General features: G+C 44.7%; 1 protein-coding gene across 1 annotated transcript in view; it reads left to right on the plus strand.

Moving 5' to 3' along the window:
• LOC105534647 (acetyl-CoA carboxylase 2) overlaps positions 1-18,853 on the plus strand; it is a gene marked incomplete at its 5' end in the record, with an annotated part of 94,409 nt that overhangs the window by 64,198 nt on the left and 11,358 nt on the right. Inside the window, 9 exons of the mRNA XM_011973420.1 lie at positions 746-901; positions 6,468-6,590; positions 7,014-7,283; positions 8,439-8,536; positions 10,829-10,949; positions 13,177-13,287; positions 14,172-14,315; positions 15,385-15,505; positions 17,324-17,420. Coding sequence (XP_011828810.1) covers positions 746-901; positions 6,468-6,590; positions 7,014-7,283; positions 8,439-8,536; positions 10,829-10,949; positions 13,177-13,287; positions 14,172-14,315; positions 15,385-15,505; positions 17,324-17,420 — 1,241 coding nt within the window. The remainder of the gene's footprint in view (positions 1-745; positions 902-6,467; positions 6,591-7,013; positions 7,284-8,438; positions 8,537-10,828; positions 10,950-13,176; positions 13,288-14,171; positions 14,316-15,384; positions 15,506-17,323; positions 17,421-18,853) is intronic.

Raw genomic sequence — 18,853 nt, forward strand, 5'->3', positions numbered from 1 at the left:
ACTATAATGCAGTCCTTAGATTGGTTCACTTAGGGAAATATTTTTCCCAACCATGTTCTCGGACTTTTATAAAGTGAATTAAATATTCTTTTGACTGCCAGTTAAATTCATATGTGTATACATAAATATATATGTATATATACATGCCATTTTTTAAAGAGATATTGCCAAGACTGGGCTTGAACTCCTGGGTTCAAGCAATCTTCTGGCCTCAGCCTCCCAAGTAGCTGGGACTATAGGCACATGCCACTGTGCCTGGCTATGCACTTTTTATTTTGGAATAATTGAAGACTGAAGACTCGCAAGCAGTTGCAAAATTAGTACAGAGGGAAAAAAAAATAGTGCAGAGGATTTTCACCCAGTTTCCCCCAATGTTAATGTTGAACTTCACCATTGTACGTGATCAAAACAGGAAATTGACACTGGCACAGGACTATTCACACCAACATGGACCACATTCGGATATCACCAGTGTTTCCATGAACGCCTGTTTGTTGGGAGTGTGTGATGCCCTGATCGCTGTATTTTTGGAACTGTGTATCCGCAGCCCCTATTGTCCCTTCTTGTTCTGGTTCTCCACAGTGGTGAAGAAGAGAGTTTTACCTAGCGCAGGCACTCACTTTGTTATGCCATGCGACCTGCTTTGCTTCCCCCATCTGCATTTTCATTGAGGACTGGGCAGAAATAAATTGGGGGAGTAGTGTGATTTTCTCTCACTCTCTGTTTTCCTTCCTTTCTGATCCAGATCATGTTTCACTCCTTTGGCAACAAGCAAGGGCCCCAGCACGGGATGCTGATCAATACTCCCTACGTCACCAAGGATCTGCTCCAGGCCAAGCGATTCCAGGCCCAGTCCCTGGGAACTACCTACATCTATGACTTCCCAGAAATATTCAGACAGGCAAGTCCGGCGGCTCAGACGCAGTACCACCCAGGTCCTCCCAGCAGATTCCACCAGAACCAAAGCCCATCCTTAATTCTCCTTCTAAAGACCTAGTCTAGGCTGGGTGTGGTGGCTCACGCCTGTAATCTCAGTACTTTGGGAGGCCAAGGCGGGAGGATTACGAGGTCAGGAGATCAGGACCATCCTGGCTAACATGGTGAAACCTCGTCTCTACTAAAAAAAAAAGAAAAATTAGCCGTGCGTGGTGGCGGGCGCCTGTAGTCCCAGCTGCTCTGGAAGCTGAGGCAGGAGAATGGTGTGAACCCAGGAGGCGGAGCTTGCAGTGAGCCGAGATCGCACCACTGCACTCTAGCCTGGGCAACAGAGCGAGACTCTGTCTCAAAGAAAAAAAAAACCAAAAAACCTAGTCTAAGAAACAAGGTTTTGCCAGGTGCGGAGGCTCATGCACTTTAGGAGGCCAAGGAGGGAGGATTGCTTGAGCCCAGAAGTTGAAGAACCCCATCTCTACAAAATATACAAAAATTAGCCGGGCATGGTGGCACATGCCTGTAGTCCCAGCTACCTGAAGGCTGAGGCAGGAAGGATCACCTGAGCCTGGGAGGTCGAGGCTGCAGTGGGCCGTGATGGCACCACTGCACTTCAGCCTGGGTGACCAAGTGAAACCCCATCTTCAAAAAAAAAGAACAAGGTCTTCACTGAAGAAAAAGAAATTAATGTGTTAGGAACTACTTCATAGTATTTTTCTTCAAATAAGACTAATTTATCCCAATGATAAGAGTAATAGGATATAGAAACTTCAGAAAATAAAGGAGCATGGAATAAAGAAAAAATAATTCCTATTCCCATACTCTGATGACAAATTGCTTAACATTTTGATGTGTTTCCTTCTGGTCTTTTTAATGGTCATTTAGTAAGTACCTACTACTTGCCAGGCACCATTCGAAGTCTGGGTAGCTCTAGGAAAGAGGAGGGGTCACTGCCTTTGAGTAATTTTTAGTCTACTCTTAAAAAATAATGTTTTGGGTTGGGTACAGTGGCTCACACCTGTAATCCCAGTACTTTGGGAGGCTGAGGCAGGTGGATCATTTGAGGTCAGGCGTTTTAAGACCAGCCTGGCCAACATGGTGAAACCGCATCTCTACTAAAAATACAAAAATTAACCAGGCATGGTGGGGGGCACCTGTAGTCCCAGCTACTCGGGAGGCTCAGGCAAGAGAATCCCTTGAACCTGGGAGGTGGAGGCTGCAGTGAGCCAAGATCGCGCCACTGCACTCCAGCCCTGATGACAGAGCGAGACTCTGTCTCAAAAACAAAAAAATAATATTTTGTTATGTTTTTCTGATGATTAAAGTATACATAGGAAACTATGGAAAGGTAAGAATAAGGAAATAAAATTTTACTCATATGTAATTTTCCCACCATCAATGCGTGAAAGAACATTTGGGTGCATTTTCTTTAAGTATTTTTTATGCCTTTATATATTTATGCCATAGGGACTTGAAAGGAGCCTGAACCACTGACATTGGTGATGTGAATGTCTCTTCACTTCCCACCATTGCTTTGTGAATGACGTTCGTGAAACTGAGGTCAGGGACCTTCCAGTGTAGGCAGGAAGCATCTGTTCCTACCTGTGCCCATGCCTCATGCATAGAGGATACGGAAGAGTAGGAAAAGCTGCTCTCTAGAGTCACTCAGGCCTCGGCTCGAATGCTGGATCTGTCCCCTTGCTTCCTGTTGTCCCTAGCCAAGTTCCTTCACCTCTCTGGGCCTCAGTTTTCTCTTCTGTAAAATAAGGATAATAACAGTACCTACCACATAAGGTTGTTGGAAAAGTATGTGTATTCAGTGGGTGCTTAATAAGTGGAAACTCTTATGATTAAGAATGTCATTGTCTGTATCCTTTAGCCTTTGACCTCAAGAGCCATAAGAGAAGAAACATAACTAAACCAGGAGCAAATCCATTGTCTCTTTTTTAGATAAAGAAGCAGAATGCTATGGATGACTGATACATTTGAAAACTTAGATGTAGTGGAAATTTTCCAAGGAAAATAGATCTCATCAAAAATGGCTATAGAATAAATTAAAATCTGATCTGAATACTTATAAGCATTAAAGAAATTAGTTGTTTTTAAAAATTGGGCCCAGATAGTTTTATAACAATTTTACCAAACCTTTAGGAAACAGATAGTTCTCTCTGTATTTAGGTTGTTTAGAGAGTTTTAAAAGGTGAGTGCTTCTTAACTCATTTTTTCAGGTTATTACCTTAAGATTAACCCCAGGTAGGAACTTCAGGAAAAGGGAAATTGGTTATTTTATTATGAACACAGGCATAAAAATAATAAAATATGAACATATGAAATCCAGTAATGATTTTTTTTTTTCAAGTTTAGACAAAGTAGAGTTTATCCTGTGTCTTCTTATATGATTTGACATTAGGAAGTCTATTCATGTATTTACCATATTAATAGATTAAGAAAAAACTTAACTATCTTAATAGATGTAAAAAATATTTGACAAGACAGCATCTATTTATAATAAAATCTTTTAACAAACTAAGAATAGAAGGGAATTTATTTATCTTGACAGAGGATATTAACCCAAAATTAATAGAATCTAATGGTGAAATGTTAGAAGTATTCTCTTTAAAGACAAGTACAGGACAGAAATGTCCATTATCGCAGCTTCTGTTGTACATTTTTTACTGGAGTTCCTGGACAACGCAATAACCAAGAAAAAGAAATGAAGTGTAAAGACAGGAAAGAAAAAAAGCAAAATGATGATTTTTTTTTTGCAGATGATCTAAATGTCTCTATAAGAAATCCAAGAGAATCTATAGAAGCAGTTACAGAATACAGCATGATTGCTAGACATAAGATTTCAGTGTACAAAAAATAATTGCATTATTATCAATTGCAGTCGATAATTGCGATTGCAATAGATCACTTGTAATTGCAATAGACTAGCAGTAATTGCACAATGTAATTGGAGAAAAAAATGCCATTTACAAGACTATAAATTTATCTAGGAAAAAATAAAAAATTAAGATCTTTATGGAGGAAATTTTAAAACTTCATTGAGTGACATTAAGCCTAAATTAATGGAGAGATATACCATGCTCACGAATGATGGGAAGATTCAGTGTTGTATTTTTATCAAATTAATAAATTCTATGTAATTCCAGAGGTTTTCTGGTGAAACTTGGAGGCTGATCCTAAAATTCATATGGAAAAGTAAAAGCTCATAAATAGCAAAACCAATTTTGAATAAGAACAGAGTCAGGAGGAGTCATCTTAGCAGATGTCATCACGTTATTTTAAGACAACAGTAATTAAGACAGTGTGGTAGTGTGACAGAACTAGACAGAACAGGGAGCCTCGACTCAGACCCACTCATAAATAGAATGTTGATAGAATGCGGAGGTGGGATTGTGAATGAGGGGATGATCTTCAGGAAATTGCTTATCTGATTGGAAAAAATAAACTTCGATCTCTGCCACATCCAATAACAAAAATAAACTTTGAGAGGATTAAAGCCACCTGGAGTCAGTGAAAAGCATAAGCTATACAGGAAAAGACCCATAAATTTACATTAAAACTTAAAAGTTGTTCCTGCAAAAGAGGAAAGACAAGTTCCAGATTGGGAGAATACATTTTGGTGCCTTATGATCAGCAGGGGATTAGAAGTAGCTCATCTATAGAACGCTTGTAAATCAATGAGGAAAGAAAGCAAAACCATACAAAATATGGGTAGGGGTTATAAACAGAAAGCTTGCCAAAAAGAAACCCACATGGTTAATAAACATATTAAAAGGCACTCACCTCACTAATAATCAGTGAAGTACAGGTTGATACCACAATATGGTTTCACACACAGCAGTTGAGTAAACATTAAAAAATTGTACATGCCAGTGTGGTGGCTCACACCTGTAATCCCAGCACTTTGGGAGGTTGAGGTGGGCAGATTACTTGAGCTCAGGAGTTCGAGACCAGCCTGGGCAACATGACAAAGTCCCGTCTCTACAAAAAATTTAAAAAATAGTCAGGTGTGGTGGCACATGCCTGTAGTCCCAGCTACTGAGACTGAGATGGGAGGATCACTTGAACCTGGGAGTTTGAGGCTGCAGTGAGGTGTAGCCATGACTACACCACTGCACTCCAGCTTAGGTGACACAACAAGACCCTCAAAAAAACTTTACAAGACCAAATGCTGTACAATGTATGGAGCAGAAGAGTCCTTAGACGTTCTTACTGTGCTTGTGAAGGGATTCAAAAACATTGGGAGCAATAATATCAGTGAAGTTGAAGCTTCACATTCCCTGTGTCCCAGAAATTCTACAGTTCCACTCCTAGGTGTATGAACGTGTGTGTGTGTGTGTGTGTGTGTGTGTACACATCTATCTTTTTTTTTTTTTTTTTTTTGAGACAGAGTCTCACTCTGTCACCCAGGCTGGAGTGCAGTGGCGAGATCTTGGCTCACTGCAACCTCCACCTCCAGGGTTCAAGCGATTCTCCTGTCTCAGCCTCTGGAGTAGCTGGGATTACAGGCGTGCACCACCGTGCCTGGCTAATTTTTAAATTTATAGTGGAGACAGGGTTTCACTATGTTGACCAGGCTGGTCTCAAACTCCTGGCCTCAGGTGATCTGCTCGCCTCGGCCTCCCGAAGTGTTTGGATTACAGGCGTGAACCACCGCGCCCGGCTGTCTGTCTGTCTCTATATCTTCTGTCTCTATATCTGTATCTCCATATATACAGAGAGAAAGAGAAAGAGAGAGAATGGAAATCTGAACAGCAGACCAGAGTTAAATTTATCAATATGGATAAATCTCTCAAACAAAGAGAAATAGAAGAAGTAATTTTGCAGCTGGGTGTGATAGCTCACACCTGTAATCCCAGCACTTTGGGAGGGCATGGTGGTTGGATCACCTGAGGCTGTGAGTTCGAGACCAGCCTAACCAACATGGAGAAACCCCATCTCTACTAAAAATACAAAATTAGCTGGGCGCAGTGGTGCATCCCTGTAATCCCAGCTACTCAGGAGGTTGAGGCAGGAGAATCACTTGAATCCGGGAGGTGGAGGTTGCGGTGAGCCAAGATTGCGCCACTGCACTCCAGCCTGGGCAACAAGAGTGGAAAAAAAAAAAAAAAGTAATTCGCAGAAGGATGTGTCCAGTGTGGTACTATTTATTTAAAGTTTGCAGTGCAAAATAATACTGTGTGTTTCCAATGTATGCATACAGGATGAAGGAAAATAGAAAAAAAGCATGCATAGGACTGGTAGGCACTGAATTCAAGGGAATTGTCACCTGTGGGTTGGAGGTGGGAGGAAGAATGAGCTGGGGCTTCAGTCGCATCTCTCGTCTTTCTTTCAAATACCTTAAACAACTATGGAAAAATCAAGACTTGACAGAGCCACTGGATGGGTGCTTTAAATATTTCATGATTTGAAAAGAGAGTGAACTACAAAATTCACCCTGGAATCATGAGACATCATCTCCATCTGGGAAAGATAGTTCCTCCCTACTGATGACTTCAAGCTTTTTCTCTTTCCTCTTCTCTCCCCAGGCTCTCTTTAAACTGTGGGGCTCCCCAGACAAGTATCCCAAAGACATCCTGACATACACTGAATTAGTGTTGGACTCTCAGGGCCAGCTGGTGGAGATGAACCGACTTCCTGGTGGAAATGAGGTAACAGCAGAGCCTAGCCCCTGGCTGGAGTCGCCCCCTTAAAAATATTTTTGGACCAGGTGCAGTAACTCACACCTGTAATCCCAGGACTTTGGGAGGCCAAGGTGGGTGCATCACTTGAGGTCAGAAGTTCAAGACCAGCCTGGGCTACATGGTGAGAACCTGTCTCTACATAAAATTTAAAAATTAGCTAGGTGTGGTGGTGCACACCTATAGTCCCAGCTACTAGAGAGACTGAGGCAGGGGTGATTGCTTAAGCCCAGAAGGTTGAGGCTGTAATGAGCTATGATTGCACCACTGTACTCTGGCCTGGGCAACAGAGCAAGACCCTGTATCAAAAATAATAATAATAATTAAAATTAAAAAAAAGTTTTCCCCCAGAGAAACAAACTCATTTTCCTTGTGCATTCATCCCCTTGCCAGGTGGGCATGGTGGCCTTCAAAATGAGGTTTAAGACCCAGGAGTACCCAGAAGGACGGGACATGATCGTCATCGGCAACGATATCACCTTTCGCATCGGATCCTTTGGCCCTGGGGAGGACCTTCTGTACCTGCGGGCATCTGAGATGGCCCGGGCAGAGGGCATTCCCAAAATCTACGTGGCAGCCAACAGTGGCGCCCGTATTGGCATGGCAGAGGAGATCAAACACATGTTCCACGTGGCTTGGGTGGACCCAGAAGACCCCCACAAAGTACGTCGTGAAGCTGGCGGGGCAGGGTGATTCTGCTCAGCGACTACTGTATTTTCAATAGGAGTGCTAGCACCTGCAAGAGGTGAAAAAAAATCTCACTTATGTATAAAGCACAGGTATACATGTGGTGTATAAACAGGCGTACAGTATATCAGTGATACTAACATTTCACTGTGGGGGGGATGGGAATGGGATTAGAAAAAAAAGATATAAAAAGGCTCCTTACGGGAATAATGAAAGAAGTCTATAAACCCTGAGCCGATATATGCTGTGTGCTCCCAAATGCAGTGCGCACTGAGGATGCAGAGGTGACTGTGTCAACTCCCTGGCCTCATAGTGTTCTTAGAATTATGGCTCACACCTGTCATCCCAGCAACCCAGGAGGCTTGGGTGGGAGGATAGCTTGAAGCCAGGAATTCATGACCAACCTAGGTAACCTGGACAGCATAGCCAGACGTCATCTCTACTAATTAAAAAACTAGGTGAGCGTGATAGTGCATGCCCGTAGTCAGCCCCAGCTACTTGGGAAGTTGAGGTGGGAGGATCACTTGGAGCCCAGGAGTTCAAGGCTGCACCGAGCCGTGATCATCTTACCACTGCACTCCAGACTGGGCAACTGAGTGAGACCCCCCACCTCAATTAAAAAAAAAATCTTCGGGGAGTTGTATAGATACCAGCTGCCGTAAAAGGCAAGATGAATGGGGAAACACACGCCTTCTGAGATGTGAAACGACAGGGGACAGTCATCCTTTCCATTCAGAGCATGCTTTCTCTGGGGGTGGTATTGCCCACTACCCCCAAGAAGACAGAAAAATAATTTTTGGGGTGGCAATAAAATATTTGTTAACATATATACATATACAGATTATGTAAACAGTGGATAAACAGTGTATCTTGAAAATTAAAATTTCATGTTGGGGTGCTGGCAATAAGAAATAAAAATGAGATGGTCCTTAGAGGAGAGCTTAGCTCAAAGCAGAACTTCAGTTTATGGATGTTATTAATATGGTATTTACATGAGATGTATTAATGTGTCATTGATATGTTACTAACATGTTATTAACATCCATCCCTACAATGTTCACATTAAAAAAAAAAACAGTGGCTTTCAGTGCAGGGAACTGGATTCATAGCCTCACTAAAATATTTTTTAAGGGATTTAAATACCTGTACCTGACTCCCCAAGACTACACCAGAATCAGCTCCCTGAACTCTGTCCACTGTAAACACATCGAGGAAGGAGGAGAATCCAGGTAAATAACTTATCAGGTAGCTCCTTAATTTTGCTTGTGGTTAATTTCAGCTGTCTTCTTTCCTCGGGGCTTGTGGCGGTATTTTCCAGTGGGGTGGCGGTGTTTGTATGATGGGAACCAATGCCTGTTGGGGGCACTGATGCCTTAAACATTTGTTATACTCTCCAAGGTGAATCCATCCTTGTCATTCTAAGATGAGTGACTCCTTTCACAAAAATAGCACTTCATGCAGGGAGAATGAGAATGGATTCTTGTGAATCAACTGGGAGCTGCAGGCTCACTTTTTATGACCAAACTGATGTAGCGGTGACTTGGCAAACTGGGAAGGTATGGGTGGGACAGAGAGAGGTCTGTTCTTTGAGAGCATTCAAAGGCTACTGACTATCTTTTCCAGCACAAGTTATGTTTTTCTTAGTGGCATTAACTGATTCAGGATTTTCCCAGACTAGGTTTTTTGCAATGTTAGTGATAAGTTGGGGGGAAATTCCATAGTCAGATGAGTTTGGGAAACACTGGGTTAAATGAGATCTCATGAACATCTTTATTGCAGGCCTTCTCAGTACCTGTAGCATGCTGTATTAGCGTTCTCCAGAGGGACGGAACTAGTAGGATATATGTATATATGAAAGGGACTTTATTAAGGAGAATTGACTCACAGGATCATAAGGTGAAGTCCCATGATAGGCCGTCTGCAAGCTGAGGAGCAAGGAAGCCAGTAGTGGCTAGGTCTGAGTCTAAAAGCCTCAAAAGTGGGGAAGCCAACAGTGCAGCCTTCAGTGGCCAAAGGCCCGAGGGTCCCTGGCAAACCACTGGCATAAGTCCAAGAGTCCAAAGGCTGAAGAACCTGGAGTCTGATGTTTGAGGGCAGGAAGCATCCAGCGTGTGAGAAAGATGAAAGCCAGAAAACTCAGCAAGCCAGCTTACTCCACCTTCTTTCGCCTGCTTTTTCTAGCCGCGCTGGCAGCTGGATGATTGGATGGTGCCCACCCACATTGAGGGTGGGTCTTCCTCTGCCAGTCCACTGACTCAAACGTTAATCTCCTCTAGCAACACCCTCACAGACACACCCAGAAACAATACTTTGCATCCTAAAGTTGACAATATTAACCATCACACATGCTAAAGTGCATTGTGAATCTCTAACAGAGGCTGGCTGAACAGTGTTTCTCATGCTTATTATGTGGCCCTGAAATCTTTGATTGATTGATTGTGAACAGGCTTCCTCTGTGTACCGCCATCTCTGAGACCATTGGAGGAATATGGGCTGAGGGTGACATTTCACTGAGACAGTCTTTGCACAAGCAGACATCTTTTTTTGTGTAAACCAAAAAGTATCTGAGACAGGTCTCAGTCAATTGAGTTTATTTTGCCAAGGTTAAGGACACATCCGGAAGCAAAGGACACGGAATCATAGAAACCATCTGTGGCCTGTGCCTTTCTTCAAAGATGATTTGGGGGCCTTTAGTGTTTAAAGGAGAAAAGCAGGCTGGAGGGGAAAGAGGGAAGTTCTGGTAATCACATGTTGCAAGAGAAAAGGCGCAGGCAGGGGAAGTCAGTTATGTATTCTTCTTGCGCTCAGTAAGTCAGCACTTTCTATAAGATAAGGCGGACATAAAGGAACGACCTGTGGAGATATTTCACCTTTTATCTGTATCTATCTGCTTACAAAAGGAGCGAAAGGAAAGGCAGCTTGCACGACGCAGCTTCAGCTTAAATTGTTCCTTTTGGCATTGTGAATCGTGGTCCTAGTTTTTATTTTCCTTTCACAGATGGGAGCAGGGTGATGAATGATTGATTGATTGATTGATTGATTGATTTGAGACAGAATCTTGCTCTGTCACCCAGGCTGGAGTGCAGTGGTGCAATTTTGGCTCACTGCAACCACCACTTCCCAGGTTCAAGTTTTTCTTCTCCCTCAGCCTCCCGAGTAGCTGGGATTACAGGCATGTGCCACCACGTCCAGCTAACTTTTGTATTTTTAGTAGAGATGGGGTTTCGCCATATTGGTCAGGCTGGTCTCGAACTCCTGACCTCAAGTGATCTGCCCACCTCGATCTCCCAAAGTGCTGGGATTACAGAGCAGGGTGATGATTGTTGATTCTGTACTTGCCCTTTTAGAAATCTCAGCACCCTTTGTGAGGGTCCTAGATGCCAATTTCATTTTGCCTCTGGATGCTTTGTCTGCTTCCAATCTCTCACCTCGCTGCCCAGTCAGTCCCTCCTTGGAAAATGCATCCACCTTGGATTTTTCTGGGCTAGAGCCCAGCCTTTAACCTGTGTTTGCTTTTGAAGATACATGATCACGGATATCATCGGGAAAGATGATGGCTTGGGCGTGGAGAATCTGAGGGGCTCAGGCATGATTGCTGGGGAGTCCTCTCTGGCTTACGAAGAGATCGTCACCATTAGCTTGGTGAGTCCTCTTCTATTTTCTCTTACTTTTCAACTTTCCATTATAGAGACTTTAAAATAGTCACAAAATTAGAGAGAATCAGTAATAAACTCCATGTGCCCATCACATACCTCCTACAGTTACCACATGCCGCGCCACTGCTATTTCCTCAATCTCACCCCCATCCCCTGCACCCTGTTTTAGAGTATTTTAAAGCCAGCTCCCATTATGTCTTTTCATCCACAAATACTTAAGTGTAGATCTTTTTTTTTTTTTTTGAGATGGAGTCTTGCTCAGTCGCCCAGGCTGGAGTGCAGTGGCCGGATCTCAGCTCACTGCAAGCTCCGCCTCCCGGGTTTCCACCATTCTCCTGCCTCAGCCTCCTGAGTAGCTGGGACTAGTTTTTTGTATTTTTTAGTAGAGACGGGGTTTCACCATGTTAGCCAGGATGGTCTCGATCTCCCGACCTCGTGATCTGCCCGTCTCAGCCTCCCAAAGTGTAAGGGTAGATCTTTAACAGATAAGGACTCCCGCCCTCTTCCCCTGCTTTTTAAAAACATAACTGAAATACAAATATTACACCCAACAGAATCAGCAATATCACTGGAACCCAGTGTGGTTTAACAGTTGTCTCAAAATACCGTTTTCTAGTGATTTGTTTGAATCAGGGTCTGATCTCATCTTATTTTAAAGGTATTGAATGTTTAGAATAACTTTTATCTGACTTTAACTGGCATATAAGGAGTAGTCCCCATCCCATCCCCATGGTCTTTCCAAAGATGTTTTCTGTTTCTAGTAGTAGCACTACTGTAGTACTATAGTACTATAGTAGTACTATAGTAGTACTGTAGTAGTAGTAGTAGTAGTAGTAGTAGTAGTATAGTAGTAATTCTAGTACTAGCAATAGTAGCAGTAGTGGTGGCGGTGGTGGTGGCGGTGGTGGTGGTGGTGGTGGTGAATCTGTATGGGTCTAAGGCAGAGTAAGAGACCCAGGCAAGTTTCTCAGCAGGAGTGAAAGTTTATTAAAAGTTTTAGAGCAAGAACGAAATGAAGTACACTCGGAAGAGAGCCAAGCAAGGCAACTTGAGAGAGTCAAGTGCCTCATCTGACCCTTTTGGGTTTTTATGCATTGGCTTGATTCTAGGGTTTGTGTTTCTTCCCTTGGGGTGGGCTGTCTGCATGCAAGTGGCCTGCCAGCACTTAGGAGGGCCCCATGCAGTGTGTTTACTGAAGTTGTGTGCATGCTCACTGGAGGCCTTCTTCCCTTACCAGTCAAGTGTTCCTAGAAGCAGGTCACGTAGCAGATAAACTCTGCCAGCTTGCCTCTTAGTGTGCACGCTGGAGCCCACCTGCCCAGCAACTGAGATCTGATTGGGAAGCTACTGATACTAGCTTCAAGTGTTTTCCATCTATCAGGAGCCTGCCTGTCCCTGGAGCCAGCTGTGACCAATTGTTATTTTAGTGAGACACTTTAACAACTAACTGCCTAACTATCACCTGATGGTTGCCTTCCTCTCCTGCCCTGCTCATGTCTGCCGACCTACCTACTCTAACAGCAGCAGCAGCAGCAGGAGTAATCGCGCTCTTTAATGATAAACTGCCTTGGAAGGCCTTATTTTTACATGCAATGTTGAATCTTCAGTTTCCAAGATGGTAAATGTTGGTCATAGGCATCTTCCTTGGGCTTGTTTTCTAGCTTATATGTACAGTCTTTTTACTTTGAAGTCATTTAGGACCCACCACAAGTTACAAGATAGTACAGAGAATTTCCAAGTACCCTTCACCCCCCCTTCCCCCATGGCTCTCACATAACCCTAGTACATTATCAAAACCAGCAAATCGACATTGGCACAATATTGTTAACTCAGCACAGACCTTATTTGAATTTCACTGGTTTTTACCTGCACTCCTAGGTGTACTTTTGGTTGTTAAGAGGCTGCAATGGCCCTCGAATGCCCAAGCTCAGAAGAGCTACACACAAGCCTCTTAAGATCTGAAGTGTTCAGTGGCTGCTGCTTGTCTTTACGGCAGTCTTTGTTAACCATGTTACTTCCATATAGGAATCCAAGCTCAATAAAGTGGCCCGAAATAGTGGCTTTTGCCTCTACTGAGGTTTGGCTTCAAATTGGGTTGCCGTTGGTGAAAACGTAACTTCCATTTGGGCCCAGCAGGTTCCTGGACTCTTTGCTGCTGTGGGGGTGGGTCCCTCGCCCCTCTCCAGAATTCAGAAGGGCTCCTCTCTCCACAGGTGACCTGCCGAGCCCTTGGGATCGGGGCCTACTTGGTGAGGCTGGGCCAGCGAGTGATCCAGGTGGAGAACTCTCACATCATCCTCACGGGAGCAAGTGCTCTCAACAAGGTGACGAAAAAGGGGCCTGTGTGGAGTGGATCCTTGGGGGCAGGAGTCACTTTAACATTCTCGTTGGTCTCTGGTCAGGTATTTTTCTCAATATGAAACCAGTTTCATTCCTACTGATGCAAGAACTCTTTTTTTCCTATTTGCAGTTATCTGGGCTCCTTATGAGAAAAAAAAAAAATAGTTTTAGGCTATTCCGGTGGATCTAACTCCCTGTATTACTGATATTTTAAAAGAAATTATTAAAGTGCCATAACGCATTGCAGAAAATTAGAAAAGGACCCCGCAGAAAAGTAATTTTGCAGCTTCTATCATTCTGGTATAGCTCCCTGTCATCTTCTGTCTTTATGTGGCTAATTTATAGTGGATACACAGTTTTGTATTCTACTATTCTCACTGTATTAAAACATTTTCCATGTTGAAAAGTCTCTATCCTTAATGTCTGCTCAAATCCCAGCCCAAGTCTCCAAGTCTGGTTCTTGAACCAACAGCATCAGCATCAGCATCAGCATCAGCATCAGCTGGGAACTTTTTAGAAATGCAAATCCTCAAGCCCTGCCGCAGATGTGCTGAATCAGAAACTCTAGCTAGGGTTTTGCTTTTGAGATGGTCAAGGTAGCAGTCAGCAGCATCACCGGTTCTCAAATTAGGCTCCATGTTGGAATTACCTAGAAACTAAAAAACAAAACACAAAAACTAATGCCTGGGTCCCAGCCTCATAGATTCTGATATAATTGGTCGGAATGTAGCCTGAGCTTCAGGATTTTTGAAATCCACTGGGTGATTCTAATGTGTAGCCAGGATTGAGAAGTGCTGAGATGATTTCCAAACAGGTGGTAGAGCTCTGCACCATGCAGGACGTTGCTAACCATGTTGTGTCAAAGCAGGTCCTGGGAAGAGAGGTCTACACATCCAACAACCAGCTGGGTGGCGTTCAGATCATGCATTACAATGGCGTTTCCCACATCACCGTGCCAGATGACTTTGAGGGGGTTTATACCATTCTGGAGTGGCTGTCCTATATGCCAAAGGTGCAGTACTCCCCCTGCAGCTTAGAGCCTGGAAGACTCTATCATCAAGCTCACGGGCTAATTGTGTCCCTGTCACCTCCTGGGTGGTGTGGGAGGCTGGGGAGGAGGAAGCACTGCACATGTGGCTGGGGTTGATTTTTCTTACTCCTTCTTTCTTCTCTCTCTGACGCCTAGCCCTATACTCACTGTCCTTTGCTCTTTTGGTGGCACTAATGCCATTGTAAGGTTGCTAGCTGTTGATCCTTTAGAAGGACGTAGTATTGCCTCTTGACAAGAGGCAGCACTGAACAATACTGAGTCTTCGAGCTTTACAATCAGGCTGGATTTGGTTCCTGGATTCCTCCTCAGTAGCTATAAGACACTGGGAGAGTCTCTGAGTTTTTCCGAGCCTGTTTCCTCATCTGTGAAACGGGAATAATAATAGCACCTAACTCATGGTGTTATCATGACGATTAAGTGAAGTGATATTTAGAGCACAGCATTTGATAGGTCCTCACCAAAGTAAGAAGGGGACAATAGTGGGCACAGTTCTTGGTTAACTGTAACATTCCTTACAAATGAGTGAGGTTGTCTTTCTTTATTATAATCATTTCTGAGAGGTTGGGTTTCCAGAGTTCAGGTCATTCCAGATCTTCTGCCAAGAACCCCAAGTCACAAATGTCAGCTTGTATTCCCATGTGCCCCTTTGCCCCATCTGCATGCCATCTGTTACCACTCTCTGCAACCAATCTCTTTTTCTCTTTTTCTTTCTTTTAAGATGTTTTTCCTCCTATCTGACCATATATAACAGTAGCAACCCTTTCCTGTGTTTCTTTAACTTCCCAGCATCAGTGATGCCATGTGAACTGGGAAGCACACTCAGGAGTTCATAAACTAGATTTCAGAAGAATCCAGGGGACGGCCAGTCCTTATCTGGCATTTTCCAATCAGAGCAGTGGCTTCAGGAGCCCTAGGGAGGGGATATTGGTGCATAACCAGGCATAATCATAGTCAGAGGAGCAAAGTGCTGATCAGAGGCATTATTGACAAGCACCACAGACTGAGTCAGAGACTTGGCTTTCTTTTTTAGGATAATCACAGCCCTGTCCCTATCATCACACCCACTGACCCCATTGACAGAGAAATTGAATTCCTCCCATCCAGAGCTCCCTACGACCCCCGGTGGATGCTTGCAGGAAGGCCTCACCCAAGTAAGTTCTAAAGCATTTTGCCTAGGACCTGGTCTTGGGTTTCTTTCTAGGGCTTGAGACAAAGGAGCACTTAGGTAGAAGGCTTGATATTTGTTCTCATATCCCAGAGAGGTACACCTGAAATCAAATGCAGGGAGAGCAGAGAAATGGAGATTTTATTCCAGGCTTTTCCTCAGCCATTGACCCAGAAGGGGTGGAAATAGCCTCCAATTTCTGGAGCTAATGGAGGTGGGGTGCAATGGTGGTCGTGGTCTCCCTCCCCTGATGCTCCATGCTCCGTGGTCTCTAACTGCTCCACTGTCTCATCAGTAGAAAATTCAGTGCTGAAACATCAGAGTTTCAAAGAGAAGACTCCATCTTTCTCTCTTTCGGTCTCTCTTACAAAGGAACTCTGTGAGTTTACACAGGATAGGTAATTTGGTCTCTTCTTTTTTTTTTTTTTTTTTTGAGAGAGTGTTGCTCTTCCGCCCGGGCTGGGGTGCAGTGGCATGATCTTGGCTCACTGCAATCTCTGCCTCCTGGGTTCAAGTGATTCTCCTGCCTCAGTCTACTGAGTAGCTGGGATTACAGGTGCCTGCCACCACACCCAGCTAATTTTTGTATTTTTAGTAGAGACGGAATTTCACCATGTTGGCCAGGCTGGTCTTGAACTCCTGACCTCAAGTGATCTGCCTACCTCAGCCTCCCAAAGTGCTGGAATTACAGACATGAGCCACTATGCCTGGCCAATTTGGCCTCTTCTATACCTACACACACAGACACACACACACACGTGGACACGTGAACACACATGCACATGCACACATATTTTTGCATATACACATTCTCTCCTTTTCTCTGAAAGAGATGAGTTTCTCTCTTGGAGGTATATTATTTCATTCTGAGCAACCAGAACACAACAGGAAAGCTGAGCTGCTCCTGTCACTATATCCCAAATCTAGAATTTCACATGCTGCTACCTTTAGACTTGGCTGCTCCTCGGCAGCGCGACGCAGGAGAGGTGACCCTCGGGAGCGTGCCAGACTCCGGCCAGTGCAAGGAGCCCTGTGGCTTCCTTCTCTCTCTTTTCATTTCTCTTGGGCTTTCTGGCCTGTAAACACAGAGGGGACTGCTTATCTCCATTAAAAAATGTTCAGCTTCTCACTGTCAGGCCAGTCCTCGGCAGATGCTGAAGTTGGGCTGTTGCATGCCTGGGTGCCGGGCCTCCCACGCCTGAGGGGCCTCCCACGCCTGAGACGCCTCCCACTCTGGCTGTGCCTCCTGGTCAGAGCCACAGCCATTTATGCTGTCGCATGGATTTAAGTCATCGTTTCCTTCCCACCGATGGCTGTTGTTGACATCATCATATTCTCTCTCTGCCTCTCTCTGGGAAATTGAAACTTTTTTCCCAATTAAGTGGTTATTAAGCTGCAGCCAGCAGCTAGCAGGTGAGGGATGAGTTTTTCGGGGCAGGTGATCCCTTCCTGAAATCCCACCTTCCGGAGGTGTCTGTCCACTCTCTGCATCTTCGGAAGAGAGGGCAGAGACTGTGATTAGAATCTCAGCGCGTTTGGAAGTGGCTGGCTGTGGATGGTAGTCAGATACTCCGTGTGGACTGAATTCTTGACTTGGTATATTTATTGCAGCTTGTTTGTCTTTTGAGGTGTTTTGGGAAGGGGGAAAGGGGTTGGGACCTGTGTAGTTGCAGGTAGAAAGGGGTATCTGGGCTATGAGGTTAAAGCCAGGCTGTCCTTAGGGAGATTTTACACAGCCAGGCGTGTCCTGGGGGCCCCCGGCCACCTGGCCCTCCAGCCTGGGCTTCTGCCCTTCTGCCCACAGCGCTGAAGGGAACGTGGCAGAGCGGATTCTTTGACCATGGCAGTTTCAAGGAAATCATGGCACCCTGGGCGCAGACCGTGGTGACAGGACGAGCAAGGTAATCATGAAGACGGGAGCAGGCTGCCCATGTCTGGCTCCCCAGGCATTGGGACCCCCAGGTGTGAGACCACGGACCTCCAGGGGCAGTTTTCTTCTGGGCCTCAGGATTTTCTAAAAGAAAAAACCAATCTGGGGGATGGTTTCTGGAGTGTCTGTGCGTGCCCTTAAAAGGTATCTCAGCCAACCTCCTCCTGAGGTCAGGGACCCCTGCCTGTAATCAGTCCCCAGGCCACGAGGGCTGACAACTCCACTGGGCATCAGAAGGTGGCCTTGCGTGCTCTCCTCAGAAAACTTCACAGACACTGGCACTCTGAATTCCACTGTAGGGGAGCCATGGACAGGAGCCCTGTTGTATGCCAGTGTTGGTGGGAGGCTGAAATGCTTGCATGCTTTCCGAGCTGGGCAGCTCACCCTTCAGCCTTGTAGCCTCCATCTCTTTGGACAGCTGCACCTGCCTGAAAGTTCCTCCTTATAATGAGACCAGAGCTGCATCCTCATCATTTATCACTCAGGTTCCTGGTACGATGTCGCAGCTGTAAGTCCAGGCTCTGTGCTGGACCTGAGGCCAAGCCCCATCTCCATCACTCACCCTCTCTGGTCCTCCACATCTGTAAAATAGGGATAATAATCCTACCCCAAAAGATTATTGTGATGATTAGATGCAATAACATAGGTGAAACACTTAAAATGTCCTACATACTCCATAAGTGGGACTGGCTGCTGTCATTTACGTCTTGGGCACTAAATACTAAAGTACATCCAGGGCTGGGCGTTGTGGTTCACGCTTGTAATCCCCAACACTTTGAGGCCGAGGCAGGCAGATCACCTGAGGTCAGGAGTTCAAGACCAGCCTGGCCAACATAGCGAAACCCCATCTCTACTTAAAATACAAAAATTATCTGCGCATGGTGGCAGGTGCCTTTAATCTCAGCTACTCAGGACGCTGAGGCAGGAGAATCACTTGAACCCAGGAGGCGGAAGTTGCAGCACACCTAGATCACACCACTGCACTCCAGCCTAGGTGACAGAGGGAGACTCTGTCTCAATAAATGAATGAATGAATGAATGAATAAATAAATAAATAAAGTACAGCTGGGCACAGTGGCTCACATGCCTGTAATCCCAGCACTTCAGGAGACCAATGCGGGAGAATCACTTGAGCTCAAGGGTTTGACACCAGCCTGAGCAACATAGCAAGACCCCATCTCTACGAAAAATATTTTAAAATCAGGTGATTGTGGTGGCACACGCCTCTAGTGCCAGCTACTCAGGAAGCCAAGGCGGGAGGATTGCTTGAGCTCCTCGTAATATTTAATGTTAAGGGAAGAAATTGCTCATTCTATGATGCCAAGTGAAAAAGACATCAGTATCCAAAAGTCTCCGAAATATGTTGAACTTCTAACTGTTTAGAAAAAAAAGACTAGAAGGAAA

This window comes from Mandrillus leucophaeus, unplaced genomic scaffold (genome assembly GCF_000951045.1).
Source record: "Mandrillus leucophaeus isolate KB7577 unplaced genomic scaffold, Mleu.le_1.0 Scaffold1370, whole genome shotgun sequence".
Classification (NCBI taxonomy): Eukaryota; Metazoa; Chordata; class Mammalia; order Primates; family Cercopithecidae; genus Mandrillus; species Mandrillus leucophaeus.